This window comes from Haematobia irritans, chromosome 3 (assembly GCF_050003625.1).
Source record: "Haematobia irritans isolate KBUSLIRL chromosome 3, ASM5000362v1, whole genome shotgun sequence".
Lineage (NCBI taxonomy): Eukaryota > Metazoa > Arthropoda > Insecta > Diptera > Muscidae > Haematobia > Haematobia irritans.
The window spans coordinates 116,067,619-116,094,487 of NC_134399.1; the positions used below are offsets into that span (position 1 = coordinate 116,067,619).

At 29.4% G+C, this 26,869-nt stretch overlaps 1 protein-coding gene across 2 annotated transcripts in view; it reads right to left on the bottom strand.

The window, feature by feature from the left end:
* Positions 1-1,670: 1,670 nt before the first annotated feature.
* NetA (Netrin-A) overlaps positions 1,671-26,869 on the bottom strand; it is a 426,376-nt gene continuing 401,177 nt past the window's right edge. The window contains exons 5-7 of one of the 2 annotated variants that reach the window (XM_075300108.1): positions 3,625-3,690; positions 3,235-3,553; positions 1,671-3,162 (exon numbers count right to left, since the gene is read on the bottom strand). In XM_075300108.1, the coding sequence (XP_075156223.1) occupies positions 3,021-3,162; positions 3,235-3,553; positions 3,625-3,690 (527 nt within the window). In that variant the 3' untranslated portion in view covers positions 1,671-3,020. The remainder of the gene's footprint in view (positions 3,163-3,234; positions 3,554-3,624; positions 3,691-26,869) is intronic. The other variant, XM_075300109.1, reaches the window with a different exon arrangement.

Here is a 26,869-nt window from a genome sequence, read left to right on the forward strand (position 1 = left end):
GTGAATCAATTAAATTCTTAATTGGATCAATAATTAGTACTCTTGGATGAATCAATTTCGTAATTGAAACTAAAAAATATTGTTGTTCTGTGTAACCAGGAATTTTCTCTGGGGAAATATATAGATAATTCAATTTTTACAGAAAATTTTCTCAAATTTTATTTCTTTAGAAAAATTTCTCAAAATTTTATTTCTATAACAATTTTTCTGAAAATTTTATTTTTTAAACAATTTTCTGAAAATTTTATTTCTACAGACAATTTTCTGAAAATGTTATTTCTATAGACAATTTTCAGAAAATTTTATTTCTATAGACAATTTTCTGGATATATATTTCTGAAAATTTTATTTCTATAGAAAATTTTCTGAAAATTTTATTTCTATAGAAAATTTTCTGAAAATTTTATTTCTATAGAAAATTTTCTGAAAATTGTATTTCTATAGAAAATTTTCTCAAAATTTTATTTCTATAGAAAATTTTCTCAAAATTTTATTTCTATAGAAAATTTTCTCAAAATTTTATTTCCATAGAAAATTTTCTCAAAATTTTATTTCTATAGAAAATTTTCTGAAAATTTTATTTCTATAGAAAATTTTCTGAAAATTTTATTTCTATAGAAAATTTTCTGAAAATTTTATTTCTATAGAAAATTTTCTGAAAATTTTATTTCTATAGAAAATTTTCTAAAAATTTTATTTCTATAGAAAATTTTCTGAACATTTTATTTCTATAGAAAATTTTCTCAAAATTTTATTTCTATAGAAAATTTTCTCAAAATTTTATTTCTATAGAAAATTTTCTCAAAATTTTATTTTTATAGAAAATTTTCTCAACATTTTATTTCTATAGAAAGTTTTCTCAAAATGTTATTTCTATAGAAAATTTTCTCAAAATTTTATTTCTATAGAAAATTTTCTGAAAATTTTATTTCTATAGAAAATTTTCTCAAAATTTTATTTCTATAGAAAATTTTCTCAAAATTTTATTTCTATAGAAAATTTTCTGAAAATTTTATTTCTATAGAAAATTTTCTGAAAATTTTATTTTTATAGAAAATTTTCTGAAAATTTTATTTCTATAGAAAATTTTCTGAAAATTTTATTTCTATAGAAAATTTTCTCAAAATTTTATTTCTATAGAAAAATTTCTCAAATTTTTTTTTCTATAGAAAAATTTCTCAATTTTTTTTCTATAGAAAATTTTCTCAACATTTTATTTCTATAGAAAATTTTCTCAAAATTTTATTTCTATAGAAAATTTTCTGAAAATTTTATTGCTATAGAAAATTTTCTCAAAATTTTATTTCTATAGAAAATTTTCTCAACATTTTATTTTTATAGGAAATTTTCCCAAAATGTTATTTCAATAGAAAATTTTTCCAAAATTTTATTTCTATAGAAAATTTTTTGAAAATTTTATTTCTATAGAAAATTTTCTGAAAATTTTATTTCTATAGAAAATTTTCTGAAAATTTTATTTCTATAGAAAAATTTCTCAAAATTTTATTACTATAGAATAATTTTTCAAAATTTAATTTCTATAGAAAATTTTCTGAAAATGTTTTATCTATAGACATGTTCAGAAAATTTTATTTCAATAGACAATTTTCTGAAAAATTTTATTTTGATTTTCTGGAAATATATTTTATTTTTATAAACAATTTCTTGAAAATTTATATAGATAATTTTCTGAAAATTTTATTTCTATAGACAATTTTCTGAAAAGTTTTGATATCCTCGCTTTAAGTATCTCTCATGCATGCTTGATTCACCAATTTTTTTGTGAGCACATTTCAACATTAGCCAACTCTGAAATATGTATTTGAAAAAAAAATCAATAATTGATTCTATTCATTTGTTATTTAAAGCAAAGATCAATTAAATTTTTAATTGGATCAATAATTTTTTTAATTAGTACTTTTGTATGAATCAATTTCGTAATCGAAACTAAAATATATTTTTTTTCTGTGTAACCAGCAATTTTCTCTGGGGAAAAAATTAGATACAAATTTTGCCTCCGAATATTTTCTAATGTGCCGTCCAGATTATAAGTTATTGCGGGCGGAATATCTGTGTTTGAAAAGAATCTTACAGTATGAATTGTCGGTGATGACTAAATAATCGACAAATGTGTTTTCGATCCCATAAAAAAGCAGCAATATCGATTATGTCTTCGAGCATAACTTATAGTGTAGCCAACATTTGGGTTATGTGCGATACGAACACTGTCGTCCGGATAAACCTATAAACTGGATGGCGCATAAGAGTGGTTTTGCCATTTTTCTCATTTCTTTGTGAATTTGTGAATAATACCATATGGTTACGTGACTAAAAGGAACGTATCCTTTTCTTTCAACGAAGTTCTTTTTAAAATGGTTTTGATGGAAAGAATACCATATAGGCCTTTATGTCCTCCCTCCAATGTACACCAAACAAAAATTTCATATGCCATCTAATTGCAGTAGAATTAAGGTGTGATAGGTATTGGGCGGTCTCCATTCTCTCTTCGTTCTCTTAGCCGAATTTCAGAATTGATAATTTTATTCTTTTAATTGTTTCAGAAATATTTTTATGAGGTAATATTTCCAAACTAAAAGCCTCACTATGTTTCTGCTAATACCAATCTATGGAATATCTCTATCTCAATTTTTTTTATATAGAATATTTTTATATATATTGCTTGTGGATTTTTTTTTTTAATATTGTAATCATTATTATTCTTATTAATAAAAAAAACTATGTATATATTTTTGTAATATATTCTAATTACAAAAAAAAAAATTTTAATTTATACAAATATTTAAAACTTGTGTTTGTTGCGTTTTGGCAAAGTTTTCATTTCCGGCTTAAAATCTATGCGATTATGATATTTTTCGTTAGCATTTGTTTGTTTTTAATCTTATATGTGTGTGTGTGTGTTCATATGTATTGTATGTATAGGTATTTAAAATAATATTAATATATAAACAAATAAACATATAGTATATAAATTAAGAAAATAAAATAAACTATTATGAAATTTATTCGCATGTACGCGCTCTGCGCTGGAAACGTTTCATGCGTCGATACCATTCATCTTTCCATTCGATAACAATTGAACGTGGGCCAATACCCAAATAACCGGGAGGAGCTTCAGAATCCTTGCCCAAAATTAAATAAGATCTGTCGGGGGGAGAGAGAGAGGGAAAACCATTAAAATTTTGCCAAACTTCCATATTCCACAATTTCACTCACTTATTCATTTTAATTTTGGGACATCTACACTCTAAATTCTTCATCGGTATGATCCAGGTCATAGGACCGCGTCTTAGTATTGTATTCGTTGTTGCGTACTCGAGCGGTGTTCGTTTGAATATGGCCTGTATCTGTATGATGTATTTGACGTTTGTGGCCTCCGTCTCCTCCTCCTCCTCCTCGTCCACTCCGACGTTCCGACCGTTGTCCATTTCGTCGCTGTCCGCGTCGTTCATTTTTTGATTTTCTTTGGTGTTGTATTGTTCGCTGCTCGTCACCTCGGTACTCTGTTCCCGTCCAATCACTTTGGCCATTATTGCTGTAAAATGTAGACATGATCGTTGGTAAATATTTGTAGTTATTGGAAAATCCTCATTAATTATGCCTTACCGTAATCTCTTTTGCAAAATTTGTTGAGGTTTAACCTTTTTGTGCTTATCTTGCATTTTTCGCATTCTGAAATTAAAAAGAGATAGAAAATAAGAGAGGCGATTAGAATTAATGTCCTTGACCACAAAATGCAGATTAAAAAGTTAATTTTACATCGAATGTTAATGTTGGGCGAAGCGAGCCTATAAGATTAGTAATATAAATAAAATTTAGCTAGATCGGTCAGGCCGATTATTGACTGAAAAAAAAAATTAATTTCTGTAGAAAATTTTATCAAAATTTAATTCTATAGAAAATTTTGTTTCTATAGAAAAATTTCTGAAAATGTTATTTCTATAGAACATTTTCTCAAAATTTTTTCCATGGAAAATTTTCTGAAATTTTTTCCATGGAAAATTTTCTGAAATTTTTTCTTTGGAAAATTTTCTCAAAATTGTAAATATTTCTATAGAAAATTTTCTGAAAAATTTATTTTTATAGAAAATTTTCTGAAAAATTTATTTCTAAGAAAATTTTCTCAAAGTTTTATTTCTACAGAAAATTTTGTCAAAATTTATTTCTATACAAAATTTTCTCAACATTTTATTTCTATCGAAAATTTTTTTTCTATAGAAAACAAGTGAGTAAAGTAGAAAGTCGGGCGGGGCCGACTATATCATACCCTAAACCACCCCTACTGAATTAGTAAATATTGTTTGTGGGGTATCAATGGTACAGGTTTGGGGAAATACCGCATTTCCATATTTAAGAATGGGGAATGGGAGGCTATTATGCTCAAAAATAAAGTAATAAGGGGTAAATTTTGAAAAACGGGCGATACATATATGGGAGCTATATCTAAATCTGAACCGATTTGGATTATATTTTGCAGGTTTTGCTGATATTACAGGAGATTACCTTGTGCTAAATTTGAGTAAGATCGTTAAATAAATGAGGCCACTATGGTCAAAAATAAGGTTATAAGGGGCAAATCTTCTCAAAATCGGTCGCTATATATATATGGGAGCTATATCTAAATCTGAATCGATTTGGATGATATTTTGCACATAGAGTCAGTTTTTTAGAAGATTAGAGAAAGCCAAGTTTGAGTAGGATCGCTTGATAAATACGGGGTTTATGGCCAAATTTGTGAAAATCGGGCGATACATATATATGAGAGCTATAGCTAAATCTGAACCCATTTCGTTGATTTTTTGCACATATAGTAAGTTCTATAGAAAACTAGATTTGGCCAACTTGAAGTCAGATCGGTTGATAAATAAGGGACTTATGGCCACATTAGAGAAAATCGGGTGATATATGGGAGCTATATCTAAATCTGAACCGATTTCGATAACATTTAGCACACTTAAAGGGTGGTCAATTGGATTTCTTTGTGGCAAATTTGATACCGATCGGTTAGTAAATAAACGCAATCTGACCGCATTTATCGAAATCGGACGATACATATATATGGGAGCTATATCTAATCAAATCAAATTCAATAACGTTCGTCTCTGTACCAAAAAATCGCCACATACCAATCCGGAATCCTGCGAACAACAAATACATGGACGGACAGACAGACGGACGGACACCAAGCGCTAGATCGACTCAGGAGGTGATTCTGAGTCGATCGGTATATATTTTATGGGGTCTAAAATCAATATTTCTCGTAGGTACATTTTTTGGCAGATCAAAGTTATTATACCCTGACCACTATGTGGTTTAGGGTATAAACATTTTATTTCTATAGAAAATTTTCTGACAATCTACTCAAAATTTTATTTCTAGAAAAAATTTTGTTAAAATTTTATTTCTATAGAACATTTTGTTAAAATTTTATTTCTATAGTAAAAATTTTGTTACAATTTTATTTCTATAGAAAATTTTCTGAAAATTTTATTTCTATAGAAAATTTTCTGAAAATTTTATTTCTATAGAAAATTTTCTGAAAATTTTATTTCTATAGAAAATTTTCTAAAAATTTTATTTCTATAGAAAATTTTCTAAAAATTTTATTTCTATAGAAAAATTTCTCTAAATTTTATTTCTATAGAAAATTTTCTAAAAATTTTATTAATAATGGCGACCGGAATTCTGCGAACAATAAATACATGGACAGACAGACGGACAGACACTAAGCGCTAGATCGACTCAGGAGGTGATTCTGAGTCGATCGGTATATATTTTATGGGGTCTAAAATCAATATTTCTGGTAGGCACATTTTTTGGCAAATCAAAGTTATTATACTCTGACCACTATCTGGTTTAGGGTATAACAATTTTATTTCTATAGAAAATTTTCTGACAATCTTCTCAAAACTTTATTTCTATAAAAAAACTTTGTTAAAATTTTATTTCTATAGAAAATTTTGTTAAAATTTTATTTCTATAGTAAAAATTTTGTTAAAATTTTATTTCTTTAGAAAATTTTCTAAAAATTTATTTCTATAGAAAATATTCTAAAGATTTTATTTCTATAGAAAATTTTCTAAACATTTTATTTCTATAGAAAATTTTCTGCAAATTTTATTTCTATAGAAATTTTTCTAAAAATTTTATTTCTATAGAAATTCTTCGACGACATTTTATTTATATAGAAATTTTTTATCAAAATTGTATTTCTATAGAAATTCTTCGTCGACATTTTATTTATATAGACATTTTTCGTCAAAATTTTACTTCTATAGAAAAGTGTCTCAAATTTTCATTTCTATAGAAAATTCTCTAAATATGTCATTTCTATAGAAAATTTCTACAGAAATGTTCTCAAAATTTTACTTCTATAGAAAATTTTTCTCTAAAAAAATTTTCTCAAAATTTTATTTCTATAGAAAATTTTTTAAAAGTTTTATTTCTATAGAAAATTTCTTAAAAATTTTATTTCTATAGAAAATTTTCTAGAAATTTTATTTCTATAGAAAATTTTCTCAAAATTTTATTTCTATAGAAAATTTTCTCAAAATTTTATTTGTATGGAAAAATTTTATAGAAAAATTTCTCTAAATTTTATTTCTATAAAAAATTTCTGAAAATTTTATTTCTATAAAAAAAAAATTTGTCAACATTTTATTTCTATAGAAAATTTTCGTCGACATTTTATTTCTATAGAAATTCTTCATCGATATTTTATTTATATCGACATTTATCGTCTAAATTTTATTTCTATAGAAAAGTTTCTCAAAGTTTTATTTCCAAAAAAAAAATTCTTTAAATATGTCATTTCTATAGAAAATTTTCTGAAAATTTCTACAGAAATTTTCTCAAAATTTTTCTATAAAAAAAAAAATTCTCAGAAGTTTATTTCTATAGAAAATTTTCTAGAAATTTTATTTCTATAGAAAATTTTCTCAAAATTTTATTTCTATAGAAAATTTTCTCAAAATTTTATTTCTATAGAAAATGTTCTCAAAATTTTATTTCTGTGGAAAATTTTCTCAAAATTTTATTTCTATAGAAAATTTGTCAAAATTTTATTTCTATAGAAAATTTGTCCAAATTTTATTTCTATAGAAAAATTTTCGTCGACATTTTATTTTCATAGAAGGGAGCCACCGTGGTGCAATGGTTAGCATGCCCGCCTTACATTACAAGGTCGTGGGTTCGATTCCTGCTTCGACCGAACACCAAAAAGTTTTTCAGCGGTGGATTATTCCACCTCAGTAATGCTGGTGTCATTTCTGAGGATTTCAAAGCTTCTCTAAGTGGTTTCACTGCAATGTGGAACGACGTTCGGACTCGGCTATAAAAAGGAGGTCCCTTTGTCATTGAGCTTAACATGGAATCGGGCAGCACTCAGTGATAAGAGAGAAGTTCACCAATGTGGTATCACAATGGACTGAATAGTCTAAGTGAGCCTGATACATTGGGCTGCCACCTGACCTAACCTAACCTTATTTCTATAGAAATTCTTCGCGAAATTTTATTTATTATATAGAAATTTTATTTTTATAGAAAAGTTTCTAAAATTTTTATTTCTATAGAAAATTCTCTAAATATGTTATTTCTACAGAAATTTTCTCAAAATTTTACTTCTATAGAAAATTTTCTCAAAATTGTATTTCTTTTGAAAAATTTCTAAAAAATGTAATTATATAGAAAATTTTCTCAAAATTTGTGTTGCTATAGAAAATTTTCCCAAAACGTTATTTCTATAGAAAATTTTCTCAAAACTTTATTATTATAGAAAATTTTCTCAAAATCTATTTCTATAGAAAATTTTGTCAAAATTTTATTTCTATTTTCTCCGTTAAAATTTTTTGAATAATTTTTTTTTAGAAAAATCCTTAATTTTTTTATAGAACAATTATTTAGAGCAAATAAATTCTAATTTTTATATGCTTCATCTCAAACATAATGGTTCATTGGTGCTTTAAAAAGTTCCAATCAATTTAAACAAAATCATCCATACAAGTTTCAATTTCCACACGAAAATCAAATAAATTTCCAATAGAATTGCTTGATTGCAATTAACAAATTGCTTAAATGTTCTTGAATATTTTCACATTATTTTATGTAAATTTATATGTTAAACTAAGTGTTTGTTAAACGGAAAAGGAAACAAAAGGAAGGGAGGAGTCATCGTTAAGATAGGACGGCCAACTCAACCCTCAACTTGTGAGATGAAATTTTGTTCGTTCGATGAATTGATATCGGCTGGTGTTAATAAATATTCGAATTTATTGACTCATTTGTTTGAGCATAAATCCGATCGATACAAAATCGATGTGAAACATCAAAAAACATTAACACATCAACATTACCGGGCGATCACTGAAATGAATCGACGATATTCATTCATCTGTCAATGCGCCAACATCAGTTCATTCATAACAGATTCCCGCATTTTATGTGTTTGTTGGTGGCGGCAATTGGGACGGTGGTGGGCCAACAAATGTTTTGTGGTGGCGGTAGTGGTGGCCTTTTCAAAGCCAATTAAGAGGTATTTTAGTTTAGAACGTCTCGTTGCGACTTTGTGTTGAGTTCATAAATTTTCCTTTCTTCTAATGCATGACGTGAGTATGACGAAGATGATGATCATGCATCGGAAAATAGACGTAATTTAGAAATGGCAATGCGTAGATCAAAGGGATTTTACACCAGAAAAAAAAATATTTAGTTAATAAAAATCACTTTTATTCAACTGTTATTTAATTCAAATTTAATTTAGTTTAATTTAAATTAATTTAATTTAATTTATTTTAAAGTCACTTTTATTCAACTGTTATTTAATTTAATTCAAATTTAATTTAATTTATTTTAAATTAAATTAATTTAAAATATTTAGTGAAATTATTTTTCGGTGTTATTAATGAAATATCACAGAATCGCAATATGTAAGGTGTTCTGCAAGAGAAAACCCCAAAATATACAACAGAAAATTCTGAGTCACTTGTCTGAATTTTACGCACTTTATTCATGCTCTCATTTACCGTCTATCTGCCACTGAACGTCTTGCCGTTCGACATCTTAATTTTTATGTTTAAGAATAGATAAATTGCTCAAAGTGATTTCATTTGGCACAGCTTTTCGTTATGTTGGGCAGAAAGAGATTTTTTTTCGGTAGTTAAGGGTAAATATTGTTGCAGCTTCTTGCCATAGACACTGGGACGAATTACCAGACAAATGGACAGACAAATTGAAAACAAAAATAAAAAAATACCAAAATATTCGGTTTACATGAAAATTATTTGTTAAAAATATCATTGAATTGTTGGCACATGAAAACAAAATATGTCATCCAAGATACGGCATTTGTTGCCTCTGATCTGACTGTGGTGCATCAGGATTTATATGCACCAATTTCAAGTGTATCTAAATTTGTATTTTTTTTTATTTTTCTCCATTGGTGTATGTTGTGATCTTTTCAAGTCATTTATATTGAGTGTTTTTCTTTGTCGCCCTAAAGGCATTATTCCCCCCCTATGTAATGACTATAATTTACACACATTAACACTATAATTAAGAGTTTTAGGTTTCATTACTAGATTTTATATATTTGAATTTGAACTGTCAAATTGAAATGTTGACTATTTTTAGATGAATGAGGCAATAGAAAATTTAGATGTTGGGTAAACTTCCCTACGAGGAACGAGGAGAGGGCTTGAAGATAGTGGCCGTTTGCAAGTCATCCTACAGAAGAGAATACAGGAACATGGAGCTATAGGACAATTTGTCGTTTTTACTAGACAGAAAACTATGTTACCAAACAATATTATTAGAGTAGTAATTGAATTAACAAAAAAAAATCAATTAAAATTTTAATTTATTCAAATAATTCAATTAATTTTTTAATTGATTAATTTCTTAATTGACGTTGGTCACTGATACTATTTATACTGTGAGTGAAGTCACTTCAATTAAAAATTAATTGGATCAATTAACTTGGTGATTGAAGACAAAAAATATATTTTTGTTCGGTGTAGGGAAACAAAATTTAAAAATCTAATCTAGTCGACTATTGACAGTCACCAAAATCGATTAATGGAAAAAGTCGAAAAATTGATTTTGCAAAAGGGTAATTCCAACGTATATGACCCCTTAACAGGCGTATCAACTTTAAAAATCAACACCCTAAAACGCTTAGATTGTAATGATGTTTACTGTTCTCATATCGAATAAAAGTATGCAAGAATTATGCAATAGAATATAGCTTTTCGTTTATGTTTTTTTTTTACCCACAATAAATGAATTCAAACACAAAAATCGTTTAAGTTTTTATATTGTAACGACCGTTACTTTCTAAAAGGATTTTTTTTTGATAAATAATTTTCTTTGATTTGAAAACAAACCTATTACTGAAAGAAAACATTACAAAGAATTTAATAATATTTTTTACTTGACACATCCTGTGCAAAATTTTACAATACATAATATTTGTTTCCGAAATATGAAAACAGCACATTTATAAAGTAACGACCGTTACTTTTTTAATGGTCAAAAATAGTATTGAAATTCGATTTTTTATGAATGCTTTCGGCTGCTACCGAAGCTTGAACTTTCGTAGGTCCAAAATTAAGCAATCCTCGTGACATATATTCTTAGGGTGGAATTTTATTTAAAAAATCACAGAATATCGGTAACGACCATTACTTTGCACCCAGAAAAAAGTGCCTTCGAAACTAAAGGAAAAATTTTTCATCAACATAGTTTATCCATTTTATTTCCATTAAGGTAAATTTTTGTGAGAAATAATAAAATTTACTCGTTTCAGTAAAAAAATCCTAAACTGTAAGCAGTTAGGAATAGTTCATTAACTAGAATAAGGCATGGAATTTTACTCATACTGTTTTCTTCGCTGGGTATAAGAATTTCCTACTGAACAAGAAAATTTTATTCACCGATAACAAAGCATTCGTAAAAATAAACAAAAAACGAACTAAAACCAAGTTTCCTCAAAATTAGTAAAATTTCTTATAAAATGATAATTGCGACTTCCTTTATAATAGAAACTTTTTCATATATACGAACAACACTTGGCTTATAAAAATATTTTAGTTCATTCGTACTAAGAAGTATGCAATCCTTTCAAAACTTAAGGAAACAAAACTTGTTAGAATATAGGAAATTTTCCTATATTTCTATTGTCTACCTGTAATCGATACCTGTCATCGTAATCGATGTGTTTGCGCGTGGGTGTAATCGATATGTTTGCGCGTGGTTTGTTTTTATACCCTCCACCATAGGATGGGGGTATATTAACTTTGTCATTCCGTTTGTAACACATCGAAATATTGCTCTAAGACCCCATAAAGTATATATATTCTGGGTCGTGGTGAAATTCTGAGTCGATCTGAGCATGTCCGTCCGTCCGTCCGTCCGTCCGTCCGTCTGTTGAAATCACGCTAACTTCCGAAAGAAACAAGCTATCGACTTGAAACTTGGCACAAGTAGTTGTTATTGATGTAGGTCGGATGGTATTGTAAATGGGCCATATCGGTCCACTTTTACGTATAGACCCCATATAAACGGACCCCCAAATTTGGCTTGCGATTGCTCTAAGAGAAGCAAATTTCATCCGATCCGGCTGAAATTTGGTACATGGTGTTAGTATATGGTCTCTAACAACCATGCAAAAATTGGTCCATATCGGTCCACTTTTACGTATAGCCCCCATATAAACGGACCCCCAAATTTGGCTTGCGATTGCTCTAAGAGAAGCAATTTTCATCCAATCCAGCTGAAATTTGGTACATGGTGTTAGTATATGGTCTCTAACAACCGTGCAGAAATTGGTCCATATCGGTCCATAATTACATATAGCCCCCATATAAACCGATCCCCCGATTTGACCTCCGGAGCACCTTGGAAGAGCAAAATTCATCCGATTCGGTTGAAATTTGGTACGTGATGTTAGTATATGGTATCCGACAACCATGCAGGAATTGGTTCCTATCAGTCCATAATTATATATAGCTCCCATATAAACCGATCGCAAGATTTGACCTCCGGTTCCTTTTGGAGAAGCAAAATTCATACGATCTGGTTGAAATTTGGTACGTGGTGGTAGTATATGATATTTAACAACCATGCCAAAAGTGGTCCATATCAGTCCATAATCATTTATAGCCCCCATATAAACCGATCCCGAGATTTGGTTTTGGAGCCTCTTAGGGGAGCAAATTTCATCCGAGCGAGTTGAAATTTGTGGATGACAGTCTTTCGTAGAAGTTTCTACGCAATCCATGGTGGAGGGTACATAAGATTCGGCCTGGCCGAACTTACGGCCGTATATACTTGTTTTAGTTGGAATCGCGTTGTTGTGGTATACGGAGAGATTGTTAAAAAATAATATGGTAAAATAATATAATAAATAGCAAATAAAATATATACAATATTTGTTATTCTAAATTAGTGAGAAAATTTTTCGTTTTTTGAAAATAAATCTATCAATGTCGTGTTGGTGTATAAAGGAAGAAAACACCAGCAGAATAACAACCCTTTCATTTGTCTTCATTTTGGAATCTTCAAATATCAGGTAACATTCAGTGACGCTAACCTTTTGTAACAAAAATGTTTTATCATTTTTTATATTTGTAGATATTGAAATTGTAAAAGGACAAAATCGTTAGGAAGCAACTTATTAAAAGTGAAAAGTACAAGAAGAAGATGAAAAAGTGCGTTTTACAGTTGATAATATCACATGGAAATTGGAAATAGTGGAATAATAAACTAATATTTCAAGGACAGTCGATGCTGTTGATTCTTAATAAATATATTCAATATATTAATAAAACATGTCTTTTATTGAAAATAAAATTGCTTATATAAATAAATAAAATTGTATTTAAAAACGAAGGCAAGCAGTTCTAATTATGAAGTAAAAGTTTTACCACAAATATGTAAGATTTGTCCAAATGAATGAAAAAATTTCAATAAAATCATTCCATATATGAATTCAAATCAGTTAAATTTATTCATTCTGTAGTATAGTGGTACATAAATATAGGAAAATGTTAACTAATATATGGAATGCATTCTACCTAATTTCTACGAAAATCACATCGTTCAAACAAATAAAAATGTCTTTGGCGCTATACGAAGTTCAACTTTCTTCACAATGAGTTCATTTTAACTTAAAGAAGTGGTCACTTTTTTCTGGGTGTGAAAACACCCAAAAGTCAAAAATCAAATTATGAAAAATCGAAAGGGTCGACTTTCTCTATAAGTTTATGTTTCAGCTCTCATTGAAATTTCATGTGCAATTTCTGTTACAGTAAGTAACGGATATAAGTACGAGAGAACTGCAACCGGTGGCTTTTTATATCCTCCACCATAGGATGGGGGTATATTATCTTTTTCATCCCGTTTGTAACACATCGAAATATTGCTCTAAGACCCCATAAAGTATATATATTCTGGGTAGTGGTGAAATTCTGAGTCGATCTGAGCATGTCCGTCCGTCCGTCCGTCTGTTGAAATCACGCTAACTTCCGAACGAAACAAGCTATCGACTTGAAACTTGGCACAAGTAGTTGTTATTGATGTAGGTCGGATGGTATTGCAAATGGGCCATATCGGCCCACTTTTACGTATAGCCCCCATATAAACGGACCCCAAAATTTGGCTTGGGATTGCTCTAAGAGAAGCAAATTTCATCCGATCCGGCTGAAATTTGGTATATGGTGTTAGTATATGGTCTCTAACAACCATGCAAAAATTGGTCCATATCGGTCCATAATTATATATAGCCCCCATATAAACCGATCCTCCGATTTGGCTTGCGGAGCCTCTTAGAGAACCAAATTTCATCCGATCCGGCTGAAATTTGGTACATTGCGTTAGTATATGGTCTTTAACAACCATGCAAAAATTGGTCCATATCGGTCCATAATTATATATAGCCCCCATATAAACCGATCCCCAGATTTGGCTTGTGGAGCCTCTAAGAGAAGCACATTTCATCCTATCCGGTTGAAATTTGGTACATGGTGTTAGTATATGATCTCTAATGACCATGCAAAAATTGGTCCACATCGGTGCATAATTATATATAGCTCCATATAAACCGATTACCAGATTTGACCTCCGGAGCCTCTTGGAAGACCAAAATTCATCTGATTCATTTGAAATTTGGTACGTGGTGTTAATATATGGCCTCAAACACCCATATAAAAATTGGCACAAGTAGTTGTTATTGGTGTAGGTCGGATGGTATTGCAAATGGGCCATATTGGTCCACTTTTACGTATAGCCCCCATATAAACGGACCCCCAAATTTGGCTTGCAGACCCTCTAAGAGAAGCAAATTTCATCCGATCCGGCTGACATTTGGTACGTGGTGTTTGTATATGGTCTCTAATAACCATGCAAAAATTGGTCCATATTGGTCCATAATTATATATAGCCTCCATATAAACCGATCCCCAGATTTGAACTCCGGAGCCATCCGATCCGGTTGAAATTTGGTACGTGGTGTTAGTATATGGTCTCTAACAACCATGCAAAAATTGGTCCATATCGGTCCATAATTATATATAGCCCCCATATAAGCCGATTCCCAGATTTGGTTTGCGGATCCTCTAGGAGAAGCAAATTTCATCCGATCCGGCTGAAATTTGGTATATGATGTTAGTATATGGTCTCTAATGACCATGCAAAAATTGGTCCACATCGGTGCATAATTATATATAGCTCCATATAAACCGATCGCCAGATTTGATCTCCGGAGCCTCTTGGAAGACCAAAATTCATCTGATTCAGTTGATATTTGGCACGTGGTGTTAATATATGGCCTCAAACACCCATGCAAAAATTGCTGGAATTAGAGAATACCAAACTGCTGAGATATAGGTAGGTTAGGTTATGTGGCAGCCCGATGTATCAGGCTTACTTAGACTATTCAGTCCATTATGATACCAAAGTGGTGAACTTCTCTCTTATCACTGAGTGCTGCCCGATTCGATGTTAAGCTCAATGACAAGGGATCTCCTTTTTATAGCCGAGTCCGAACGGCGTTCCACATTCCAGTGAAACCACTTAGAGAAGCTTGAAACCCTCAGAAATGTCACCAGCATTACTGAGGTGGGATAATCCACCGCTGAAAAACTTTTGTATGCAAGGCGGGCATGCTAACCATTGCACCACGGTGGTGCAATAGGTAATAGGTAACCAATTTGTGTGATTGTTTTACAACTCTAACACTAACAAACGCCGATAGTCGTCGGTTGCATTGGATATTGGTGGTTACATTTTTATACCCTGCTCCACAGTGTGGAACAGGGTATTATATTTTTTTTTTTTACCAATTGGTGTTTTAAGATTGCAAATATTGGTGTTTACTAAATACACTGACCGGTTGCGGTAGATCGCAACCGTTCTCTGATACCAACGTCAAAAGAAATTTTTCTCAGGGCATTGTTAACAAGAGAGCAGTGGACGGTACGAAACCAAGGAACAAATGGGGTTAAATGTACTATCCTAGGCCCGTAGGAGGCTTGGAATTTTGTAAGACATGTACAGATTCTCTTCATGTCCTATTGCATCTATTGCCGTATGACATATTAACCAAACAGTCAGACACAATTGCAGTAAGGGTACACTCTTTACAGCTCTGGTCGGCCAGCACGCCCAGGCGTTTCAACAATAGTCCATTATACTTTGATGAAGCGTGAGGTAATCGCAAAATTCTCAATGAGATATACAATATTCAACTAATTTCAATGTCTTCCTCGTTGGACACAACCAATTCGAGTTTACTGGAATGTCTATAGCAACTTGCCAACTCCATAACTTTTAAAGTTTGACCCTGTCTGAGATGCTCATTGCATCTGCTGTAGGGTATCGTCATCGTGCCAAAAATGGAATATTTTTAGTTTCTTTTTTTCACTGACACTTTGATATGTCAACACATTTCCGCTCAGTACTAATTTAGTGTCTCAATAAATAAATATTTTGAATTGTTGTTATTGTTTTTGTCTCTATTCCCGGCCAACAGCTGGAAAACTATCTTACAAGAAATTTTGAATAATTTGTCGTGTCTCTCCCGCAGCAACCCTCATCTGAGATTGGGCTTGTGAGCTTCTTTGTTTATGATTTCAAAAACCATAAAATAAAAAAATATATACATACATATGAAACAATCACTTGGAACATGTGTCCAACTGAGGTCAAGAAAAATTAATGTGGGGTGTGGGTAGGTGTTAAAAGAAATGGGAATTTTTAGGGCATTTTTCATATTTATTTGATGTTTGGTGTCATAGCAGAATATTTGGACTATAATTTTTGTAAACAAATTTTTATGTGAAATTTCTCTTGACATGTTTTGTTAGAGCTTTCCTAACAAAAAAAAAAAAAAGAAAATTTATTTTCATATAGAGTTTCTTAAGATAAATATCCGCAAAATTTATTTATAAACTTAAATAATTTAGTAGATAATAGTTAAATTTAATTTCATGACTAACTTATGTTCTTTAACTATTAAATAGAATAATTTTATAGAATAGATAGATTATTTACTTTAAATTTAAGTAAAATAAATGAAATTAAAACTGCAAATAAAAATTATATTAAAAGTGAAATTAAATTGAAAACTAAAAAAAAACGTAAATTAAAATTATTATTAAATTACTTTAAATATTAAATAAAATAATTTAATTTAGTACATAAATTTGTTAATTTAAATTTCTGTAATCTAAAGTAAATTATATTAAATTAAAAGAGAAACTAAATTAAAATTTAAAACTTAAATATACATTTAACTTGAATTTATACTAAACAAAAATTTAATATTGAGTTAAATTAAATACAATTCAAATAATAACTAAAAAAAATAATAAAATAATTTAATTTAGTACATAAATTCATTAATTTAAATTTAAGTAAACTAAATTAAATTAAATTAATTCTAAATTTAAAACTTTAACATAAATTTATATTGAATTTATGGTAAACTTAAATTTAATACTAACTAAAAGAAATTAAAATACTAACTAAAACAAGTATATACGGCCGTAAGTTCGGCCAGGCCGAAGCTTATGTACCCTCCACCATAGATTGCGTAGAAACTTCTTCTAAACACTGCCATCCACAATCGAATTACTTGGGTTACGGTAACGCTTGTCGATGGCAAGGTGTCTTAAACCTCCTAACACCGTCTTCTAAATTGTAAGTAAATCCATACGTGGTATATATTAAATTAACAAAATTTTCTATAGAAATAAAATTTTAACAAAATTTTCTATAGAAATAAAATTTTAACAAAATTTTCCATAGAAATAAAATTTTGACAAAATTTTCTATAGAAACAAAATTTTGACAAAATTTTCTCTAGAAATAAAGTTTTGACAAAATTTTCTATAGAAATAAAATTTTAACAAAATTTTCTATAGAAATAAAATTTTAACAAAATTTTCTATAGAAATAAAATTTTAACAAAATTTTCTATAGAAATAAAATTTGGACAGAATTTTCTACACTAATAGAAAAAGTTTCGTTATATTAACGAAATATAACGAATTTACTGCAAGTTAAAGTAACGTTTCGTACTATTAACGAATATTTTCATTGTATTGATGAAAATGTTTCGTTATATCAATAACAATTTTTCATTGGCTGATTTTTAATGAAATTTTCTTTGTGTGTATGGGAAAAAAATTTTGCCAAATTTTTTATAGAAATAAAATTTTGACAAAATTGTCTATAGAAATACAATTTTGGTAGATTATTTTTGGCTCGAGTGGCAACCATGATTATGAACCGATATGGACAAATTTTTGTGTGATTGGGGATCGGCTATATATAACTATAGACCGATATGGACCAATTTTGGTATGGTTGTTAGCGGCCACATACTAACACCACGTTCCAAATTTGAACCGGATCGGATGAATTTTGCTCCTCCAAGAGGCTCCGGAGAAATCTGGAAAACGGTGTATATGGGGGCTATATATAATTATGGACCGATATGGACCAATTCTGGCACGGTTGTTAGAGACCATATACTAACACTACGTACCCAATTTCAACCGGATCGGATGAATTTTGCTAGTCTAAGAAGCTCCGGAAGTCAAATCTGGGTATCGGTTTATCTGGAGGCTATATATAATTATGAACCGATATGGACCAATTTTAGCATGGTTGTTAGAGACCATATACCGACATCATGTACCAAATTTCAACAGGATCGGATGAAATTTGTTTCTCTTTGAGCTTCGCAAGCCTAATATAGGGATCGGTTTATATGGGGGCAATATATAATTATGAACCGATGTGGACCAATTTTTGCATGGTTGTTAGAGACCATATACCAACACCATGTACCAAATTTCAGCCGGATCGGATGAAATTTGCTTCTCTTTGAGGCTCCGCAATCCAAATCTGGGGATCGCTTTATATGGGGGCTATATATAATTATGGACAGATGTAGACCAATTTGTGCATGGTTGTTAGAGACCATATACCAACACCATGTCCCAAATTTCAGCCGGATCGGATGAAATTTGTTTCTCTTTGAGCCTCCGCAAGCCAAATCTGGGGATCGGTTTATATATGGGCTATATATAATTATGGACCGATGTGGACTAATTTTAGCATGGTTGTTAGAGACCATATACCAACACCATGTTCCAAATTTCAGCCGGATCGGATGAAATTTGTTTCTCTTTGAGCCTCCGCAAGCCAAATCTGGGGATCGGTTTATATATGGGCTATATATAATTATGAACCTATGTGGACCAATTTTTCCATGGTTGTTAGAGACCATATACCAAAACCATGTACCAAATTTCAGCCGGATCGGATGAAATTTGCTTCTCTTTGAGGCTCCGCAATCCAAATCTGGGGATCGCTTTATATGGGGGCTATATATAATTATGGACAGATGTAGACCAATTTGTGCATCGTTGTTAGAGACCATATACCAACACCTTGTACCAAATTTCAGCCAGATCGGATAAAATTTGCTTCTCTTAGAGGCTCCGCAAGCCAAATCGGGGGATCGGTTTATATGGGTTCTATATAATTATGGACCGATGTGGACCAATTTTTGCATGGTTGGTAGAGACCATATACCAACACCATGTACGAAATTTCAGCCGGATGGAATGAAATTTGCTTCTCCGCAATCCAAATCTGGGGATCGCTTTATATGGGGCCTATATATAATTATGGACCGATGTGGACCAATTTTATCATGGTCATTAGAGACCATATACTAACACCATGTACCAAATTTCAGCAGGATTGGATTAAATTTGCTTCTCTTTGAGGCTCCGCAAGCCAAATCGGGGGATCGGTTTATATGGGGGCTATATATAATTATGGACTGATATGGACCAATTCTGGCACGGTTGTTAGAGACCATATACTAATACTACGTACCAAATTTCAAACGGATCGGATGAATTTTGCTCGTCTAAGAGGCTCCGGAAGTCAAATCTGGGTTTCGGTTTATATGACGGCTATATATATTATTCTGAACCGATATGGACCAATTTTTGCATGGTTGTTAGAGACCATATACTAACACCATGTACCAAATTTCGGCCGGATCGGATGAAATTTGTTTCTCTTTGAGCCTCCGCAATCCAAATCTGGGGATCGCTTTATATGGGGGCTATATATAATTATGGACCAATGTGGACCAATTTTTGCATGGTCATTAAAGACCATATACTAACACCATGTACCAAATTACAGCCGCATCGGATGAAATTTGCTTCTCTTAGAGCAATCGCAAGCCAAATTTGGGGGTCCGTTTATATGGGGGCTATACGTAAAAGTGGACCCGTTTCGACCATCCGACATACATCAATAACAACTACTTGTGCCAAGTTTCAAGTCGATAGCTTGTTTCGTTCGGAAGTTAGCGTGATTTCAACAGACGGACATGCTTAGATGGACTCAGAATTTCACCACGACCCAGAATATATATACTTTATGGAGTCTTAGAGCAATATTTCGATGTGTTACAAACGGAATGACAAAGTTAATATACCCCCCATCCTATGGTGGAGGGTATAAAAATATTAAAATAATTTAATTTAAATTTCAATAGACTGAAATAAATGAGATAAAAAAAATTATATTAAATCAAAAGAGAAATTAAATTAAAATGTACAACGTAAACATAAATTTAAATTGAATTAAATTAAATTAAAAATTGTACTAAATAAAAAGAGAAATTAAATTAAAATTTAAAATGTAAACATAATTTGAGATTGATTTTATACTAAAGTTTAATAGTGAATTAAATTAAATAGAATCGAAAGAAATAATATTAAACAAATTTAACAATATATAATTAAATTAAATTAAACAATCAAACTACTAACTAAAAAATTTTTTTAAATAAAATAATTTAATTTAGTACATAAATTCATTAATTTTAATTTCAATAAACTAAAGAAAATGAGATAAAAATTATATTAAATCAAAAAAGAAATTAAATTAAAATGTAAAACGTAAACATAAATGTATATTGAATTTATACTAAACATAAATTTAATAGTGAATTAAATACAATTAAAAGAAATAATTTAAAAAAATATATATAATTTAATTTAGTATATAAATTTATTAGTTTAAATTAATGTAAATGATACTAAATTAAAAATTAAATTAAATGGTATGAAACAAAAATTTAAAACGTAAATATAAATTTAAAATTGATTTATGCTAAACTTAAATTTAGTATTGGATTAAATTAAATACACTAAAATAATAAATAAAATAATAACAAATAAAATCATTTAATTTAGTACCTAAATTCATAAATTACAATTTTAATAAACTAATGTAAATGAGAATAAATTAAATTGAAATAAAAGGGAAAATTAATATAAAATTTAAAACGTAAACATAAATATGAATTGAATTTATGCTGAACTTAAATTTAATATTGATTTAAATTAGATACACTTAAATTTTTAACTAAAACAATAAAAAATAAAATAATTTAATTTAGTAGATAATGAGAATGAGATAAACTTAAATTAAAATTTAAAACATAAATTTAATATTGAATTAAATACAATTAAAAGAAATAATATTAAAAAATTAAATTTAATTCTTTAAATGAAAAAAAAAAAATAAATTTAAAACTAAAATTAAAATTGATTTATATTTATTATGTAAGATTTAATTAAATTTGACTGTGGTTTATATGCTAACCTTGATTCACTATTTGTGACTCATTGGGTACATCTTTCCAAATAACATATATTAGCATAGGACAAACATTTCACCAAGCAATATCTGGTAATATTAGGTTGTCATTTCAGCTTGATGTTATGCTGTAGTGATGCCGGTGCCCTGAACAACTCCACCCCTTTTTTCTGCGAAACATTTTGGTGTAATGCTATTTTGGTAGAATTGCAGTCTTTCAACAGTTGGCATTCAACACGAATGCCATACTAATTGGCATTGGTAATTGAATTGTAATGCGTTTAAAATTAAAATCGCCTTAATGTCTCTCGTTGTTTTTTGTTTAATTTTTTTCTTTGCTTTGATTGTTCGCATTTCTGCTTGATTTTGTTCTTCTGATGCTATTCTTATTTTACGCATTTTTCCAATTGTTTTTTTTTTGCTGTTTAAATTACTATTGATGCCAATACTGAATGAAAGAATAAATTATTGACTGTTTGCAAATATGCTGCAGATGTTGTTTTGTGATTTTTCATTGTTGATGAAATTGCTGAATTTTATGCAATTTATTTTCGAACGAAATTTCAATTAGCCGAGTTAAATATTCTGTCTGTTTTTTGCATTCAAATCACACATGACTTATTGGAAATTTCTATTTTGAGATTTTTTTTTGAATTAAGCTTATCTATAGAGGAAAACAAATATATGAATTCTGTGGAAAACTAATAATGCTATTTTAGAAAATATCTTGCGTCATTAATGCCCTAAATAAGATTAGGTTAAAAGTCGGGAATAAGATCTTAAACCTAACAAAGTACTTGATATTAGAATTGCATATGGTTTCTAAGTAATGCCCAAAACTGCCAGAAGTTATGCATCTATCTCTTTAGAATAATTGGCACAATACAAATAAAAAACTATAGCGAAATTTTATGTATAAATAAATTTTTTAAAAAATTTTCTATAGAAATAAACTTTTAAAGAAATTGTCTATAGAAATAATATTTAGACAACATAGAAATAAAATTTTTACGAAAATTTTCTATAGAAACAAAATATTGACAAAATTTTCTATAGAAATAAGATTCTATAGAAATAAAATTTTTCTATAGAAATAAAATTTTGCAAAAATTTTCTATAGAAATAAAATTTTGACAAAATTTTCTATAGAAAAAAAAAATTACAAAATCTTCTATAGAAAAAAATGTACAAAATTTTCTATAGAAAAAAAAATTGGAAAAATTTGCTAAAGAAAAAAAATTTTGCACAAATTTTCTTTATAAATTTAAAACAAAATTGCTATAGAAATAAAATTTTGAGAAAATTTTCTATAGAAAAAAAATTTACGAAAATTTTCTATAGAAACAAAATTTTGACAAAATTTTCTATAGAAATAAAATTTTGAGAAAATTTGCTATAGAAATAAAATTTTTAGATAATTTCCTATAGAAATAAAATTTTGACAAACTTTTCTATTGAAATAAAATTTTGACAAAATTTTATATTGAAATGAAATTTTGAAATAATTTTTGTTAGAAATAAACTTTTGAGAACATTTTTCTATTGACATAAAATTTGACAAAATTTTCTATTAATATAAAATTTTGAGAAAAATTTGAATAGAAATAAAATTTTGACAAAATTTCAATAGAAATAAAATTTTGACAAAATTTTCTATAGAAATAAAATTTTGACAAAATTGTCTACAAAAATGAAATGTTGTTAAAATTTTCTATAGAAATAAAATTTTGACAAAATTTTCTATTGAAATAAAATTGTGACTAAATTTTCTATAGAAATAAAATTTAACAAAATTTTTAATGGAAATAAAATTTTTAGAAAATTTCCTACAGTAATAAAATTTTGAGAAAATTTTCTATAGAAATCAAAATTCTATAGGAAATTTTCTATAGAATCAATATTTTGACAAACTTTTCTATAAAAACAAAATTTTGGCAAAACTTTCTATAGAAATAAAATTTTGACAAAATTTTATATTGAAATGAAATTTTGACAAAATTTTCTGTAAAACTAAAATTCTGGCAAAACTTGTAATAGAAATAAAATTTGGAGAAAATTGTATATAGAAATTTTGTCAATTTTATTCTATAAAAAAATAACACGATACTCGTATTGTGACAAAATTTTCAACTGTTGTTTAATTGTTCCACATTTCTCATTACGCCAGTGGCATAAAAATAAAGGTAAAGAAATAAAAAGCACCAAGGATGTGATGGGCTGCATGCATTCAATAAATCCGTAGTTAACACTTTCATTTCATATTTTTAATTTTTTCTCTCTTCGATTCATTCATTAAGGAGTAAAGTAGTCTGCATCAATGAAGGCATAGCGTGAATGCAATGCAAATAAGGATAATGAAGAACCACCAAGGATAATGAGGCTTCAATACTGACACAATATTTGAGAAAATGTAAAAGATACTCTGAGTTACGTGGATACCAAAAATACTATGGGGTTGGGGGACTTGGGGAGTAGTATACATGGATTCGCATGTATTTCGGGATTACCTATGGCAGTACATCTATCGTAATTTATGGTGCATTGAAGAGAAAAGCGGCATAATGTCCAGCAAAGGATAATAAAATAATCAATTCTGACAAAAAAGGCGCTACCATTCGCATGTGGCTCGAAAAGAGGACATACGCCATTGGCGTAGTTGTATGGTAGAATTGCTTTGTATTCCATGGATACTAACGAAGGTGGTCTTAGCTCATTGCGTAATAAAAATATTTTATTTAAGTGACATTTTGGTGTAATGCTTTAAATAAATATGGTATAACAGAGAAAAAAAAATCACAAAAAAAAATTCCAATTAAAGTCTTAATTGAGTTTTAAACAATATTCAATTAAAAATTTAATTAATTTAATTTTTAATTTAATTTAATTTTTAATTTAATTTAATTTTTAATTGAAACAAAAATCAATCATAAAAATTAATAATATCAATTAATATTCTAATTGGATCACTTAATTTTTTAAGTGGCTTTCAATTAACTTTTTAATTGATACTATCATTTCTGTGAGTGAAGACATTTCAATTAAAAAATTAATTCGATCAATTAATTTTGTGATTGAATCAGAAAAAAATTAATGAAGGAATGCCTAAAGATGTTACATCTGTTAAGATATCTATATTGATATAAGATTTTCGCAAATATCCTTTTGTAGGGACCTGCTATAGGACAGACTCTGGGATGTGAACCACGCCCTCGACTCCCAGGGAGTGTTTTTAAAACGTTTACTCACATACTAATACAGTAAATAATGGAATTTCGCTCTTATCAGATAATTTATATATATTTGGGCCGGATAAGTGTTTGACCTAAAGATATTTTGGATTAGTGGTGATATATTGGATCAGTGGTGGTCCAAATTTTTCAGCCTTTCAGTAGTCTATAGCCGACTTTGAACATAGTGAGACGGGATATATGAGCTGATTTTTCTTCAATTCAGCCCCAAAAGTTTGGAACTGTACAACCACATAATCGTTTTACCCTTCTATAGATTCTCCATGAGGATCACAAGTTGTTAGTTTTAGGAAATAGGTGGTCGTGACATTTCCTGTCTATAAGATAGTGGTCACTTTCTTCACAGCATGTTCGCTGAGAGCTGCCGGATCCACGTTACAGCCAGACGTAGTTTTTGGCCACATTATTCTCAGTGGCACGCGTTTTCGGGACAATTGATGATAGCCATCGAAGGAGAAAAACGCTTCTTGAACATAGTTCGTTATGACTCTTTTTCCATTTTTTCCTAGAAGCTCACTTCCACATTATTTATACGTATTTTCAATGGTTGGCACAAACACACACTTTTTCATACACTCCACCATAGGACAGGGGATAGGAGAGGAAGGCATCGAAATATTGATCTCAGACCCCATAAAGTATATGCGGTGAAAACCGCCCCAGGAATACTATCACACTAAAATTAAGGTCCAATAAGTGAACACCTTGCAAATATTTAGGAAGCCGTGGATATCCACTTCTAGAGGGTTTCACTGTATATTCCTGGTCGTGGTGAAGACATTTCAATTAAAAAATTAATTGGATCAATTAATTTTGTGATTGAATCAAAAAAAAAAAATGTGTATATGTAATTATGGAGCATATGGACGAATTTGTATGGACATATGGTAACATATTTTTGGTACGTGAATTAAATTCATTAAATTTCAATTAAAAATTTGTTGAATCAATTAAATTGTTAATTGAATATTTTTTTAAAACTCAAATGAGACTTTAATTGGAAAAATTTTCGTGCAATTTTTTTCTGTGTAGATATACCCCCAAATAAACCGATACCTAGATTTAATTTCTTAAGCTTCCTACAAGATGGCGATACCTTTTGAAAACAACGGAAAATGGGTCCATAAATTATATAGACCCGACATAAATCGATTTCCAGATGTGACTTCTTGATCCTCATGAAGGGACCTATTTCTTACGATCCGATTTTAAATTCGTACTTGATGTCAGTATATGCTCTCTAATAACCAAGCAAAAATTTGCTCATTTGGGTCCATAATTATATGAAACCCCCATAAGTTATGACTTCTTGAGCTTCACGATGGAACCTATTTTTTACGATCCGGTTTGAATTTGGTACTTGATGTCAGTATATGCCCTCTAACTAATAATTACAATCTTTAGCAGAACTTTGTATGCTATACACGGTGAAGGATACACAAGATTCGGCCTGGGTGAACTTGCGGACGTATAATCATATTCCTATTCAAAATTCCTCAATTTAAGTTAATGTGACCTTTAGAAGCCATATTTACCATTATATATAAAAATATGTAGCACCTCCTTTTCTTATATAAAAAAACATGAAATAATAATCTTTGCCAATTATGCAAAAGCATAGTGTCCTTTTTATCTTATCCTTCAGTAATTATTTGCACTTTAAGCCCCTTCAACAATATGGCCGGTAATAAGTGAGCAATTAGTTATAAAGTTAAGTCCCATGATAATAGCCACTTAAAAATGGACTACGGCAATAGTTGAGGAAAACAAATCAGAAAAAATCCATTGCTGTTTCCCTCGCCTTTCCCTCCAACAAAGTATTGTACTTTTGTAGTAACTGCAAGAATTGCATCTGTTGCCGCAAGTTTTTAAACGTTCTATGGTATCCATAAGATGATGATATTGTTGTGATGCCAACTTTCATAATAGTTTCAATATTTTTTAGATGTTTATCAAAAGGATTTATTAAGTGTTATCCTTTTAGTTTTTTGTTTTACTTTCGAAAAAGAGTAGAGTTGAAAGTCTTCTTTTGTTTGTTGATTTAGTTTTTGCTATGTCTGTCTGTCTGTCTGTCCCTCTCTCCTTTCTATTATCTCTTGGTCGTGGATGTAAGGATATTGTTTTCATTACGCTTTTTTAGTGCAATGTATCATTTGAAATTTCCTGAAAGTGTTTAGCGAGAGATGGGAATAGGAGAAGTCATTCGTTAATGGGAAAATGGGAAAAAGATACATACCACGAAATTCTAGATCCCCGGTGCATCCAAAGGAAAAAATACTTTCCTCTGGAATGAAATTTTAGATAAACGAATTTCCACTTTCTTATAAAGCGAAAAATTTTTGCTTGGCTAAAATTCCATTCCTCACAAAAGAAAACTCTTCTTTCAGTGTATGCACCTTAAAACAGACACA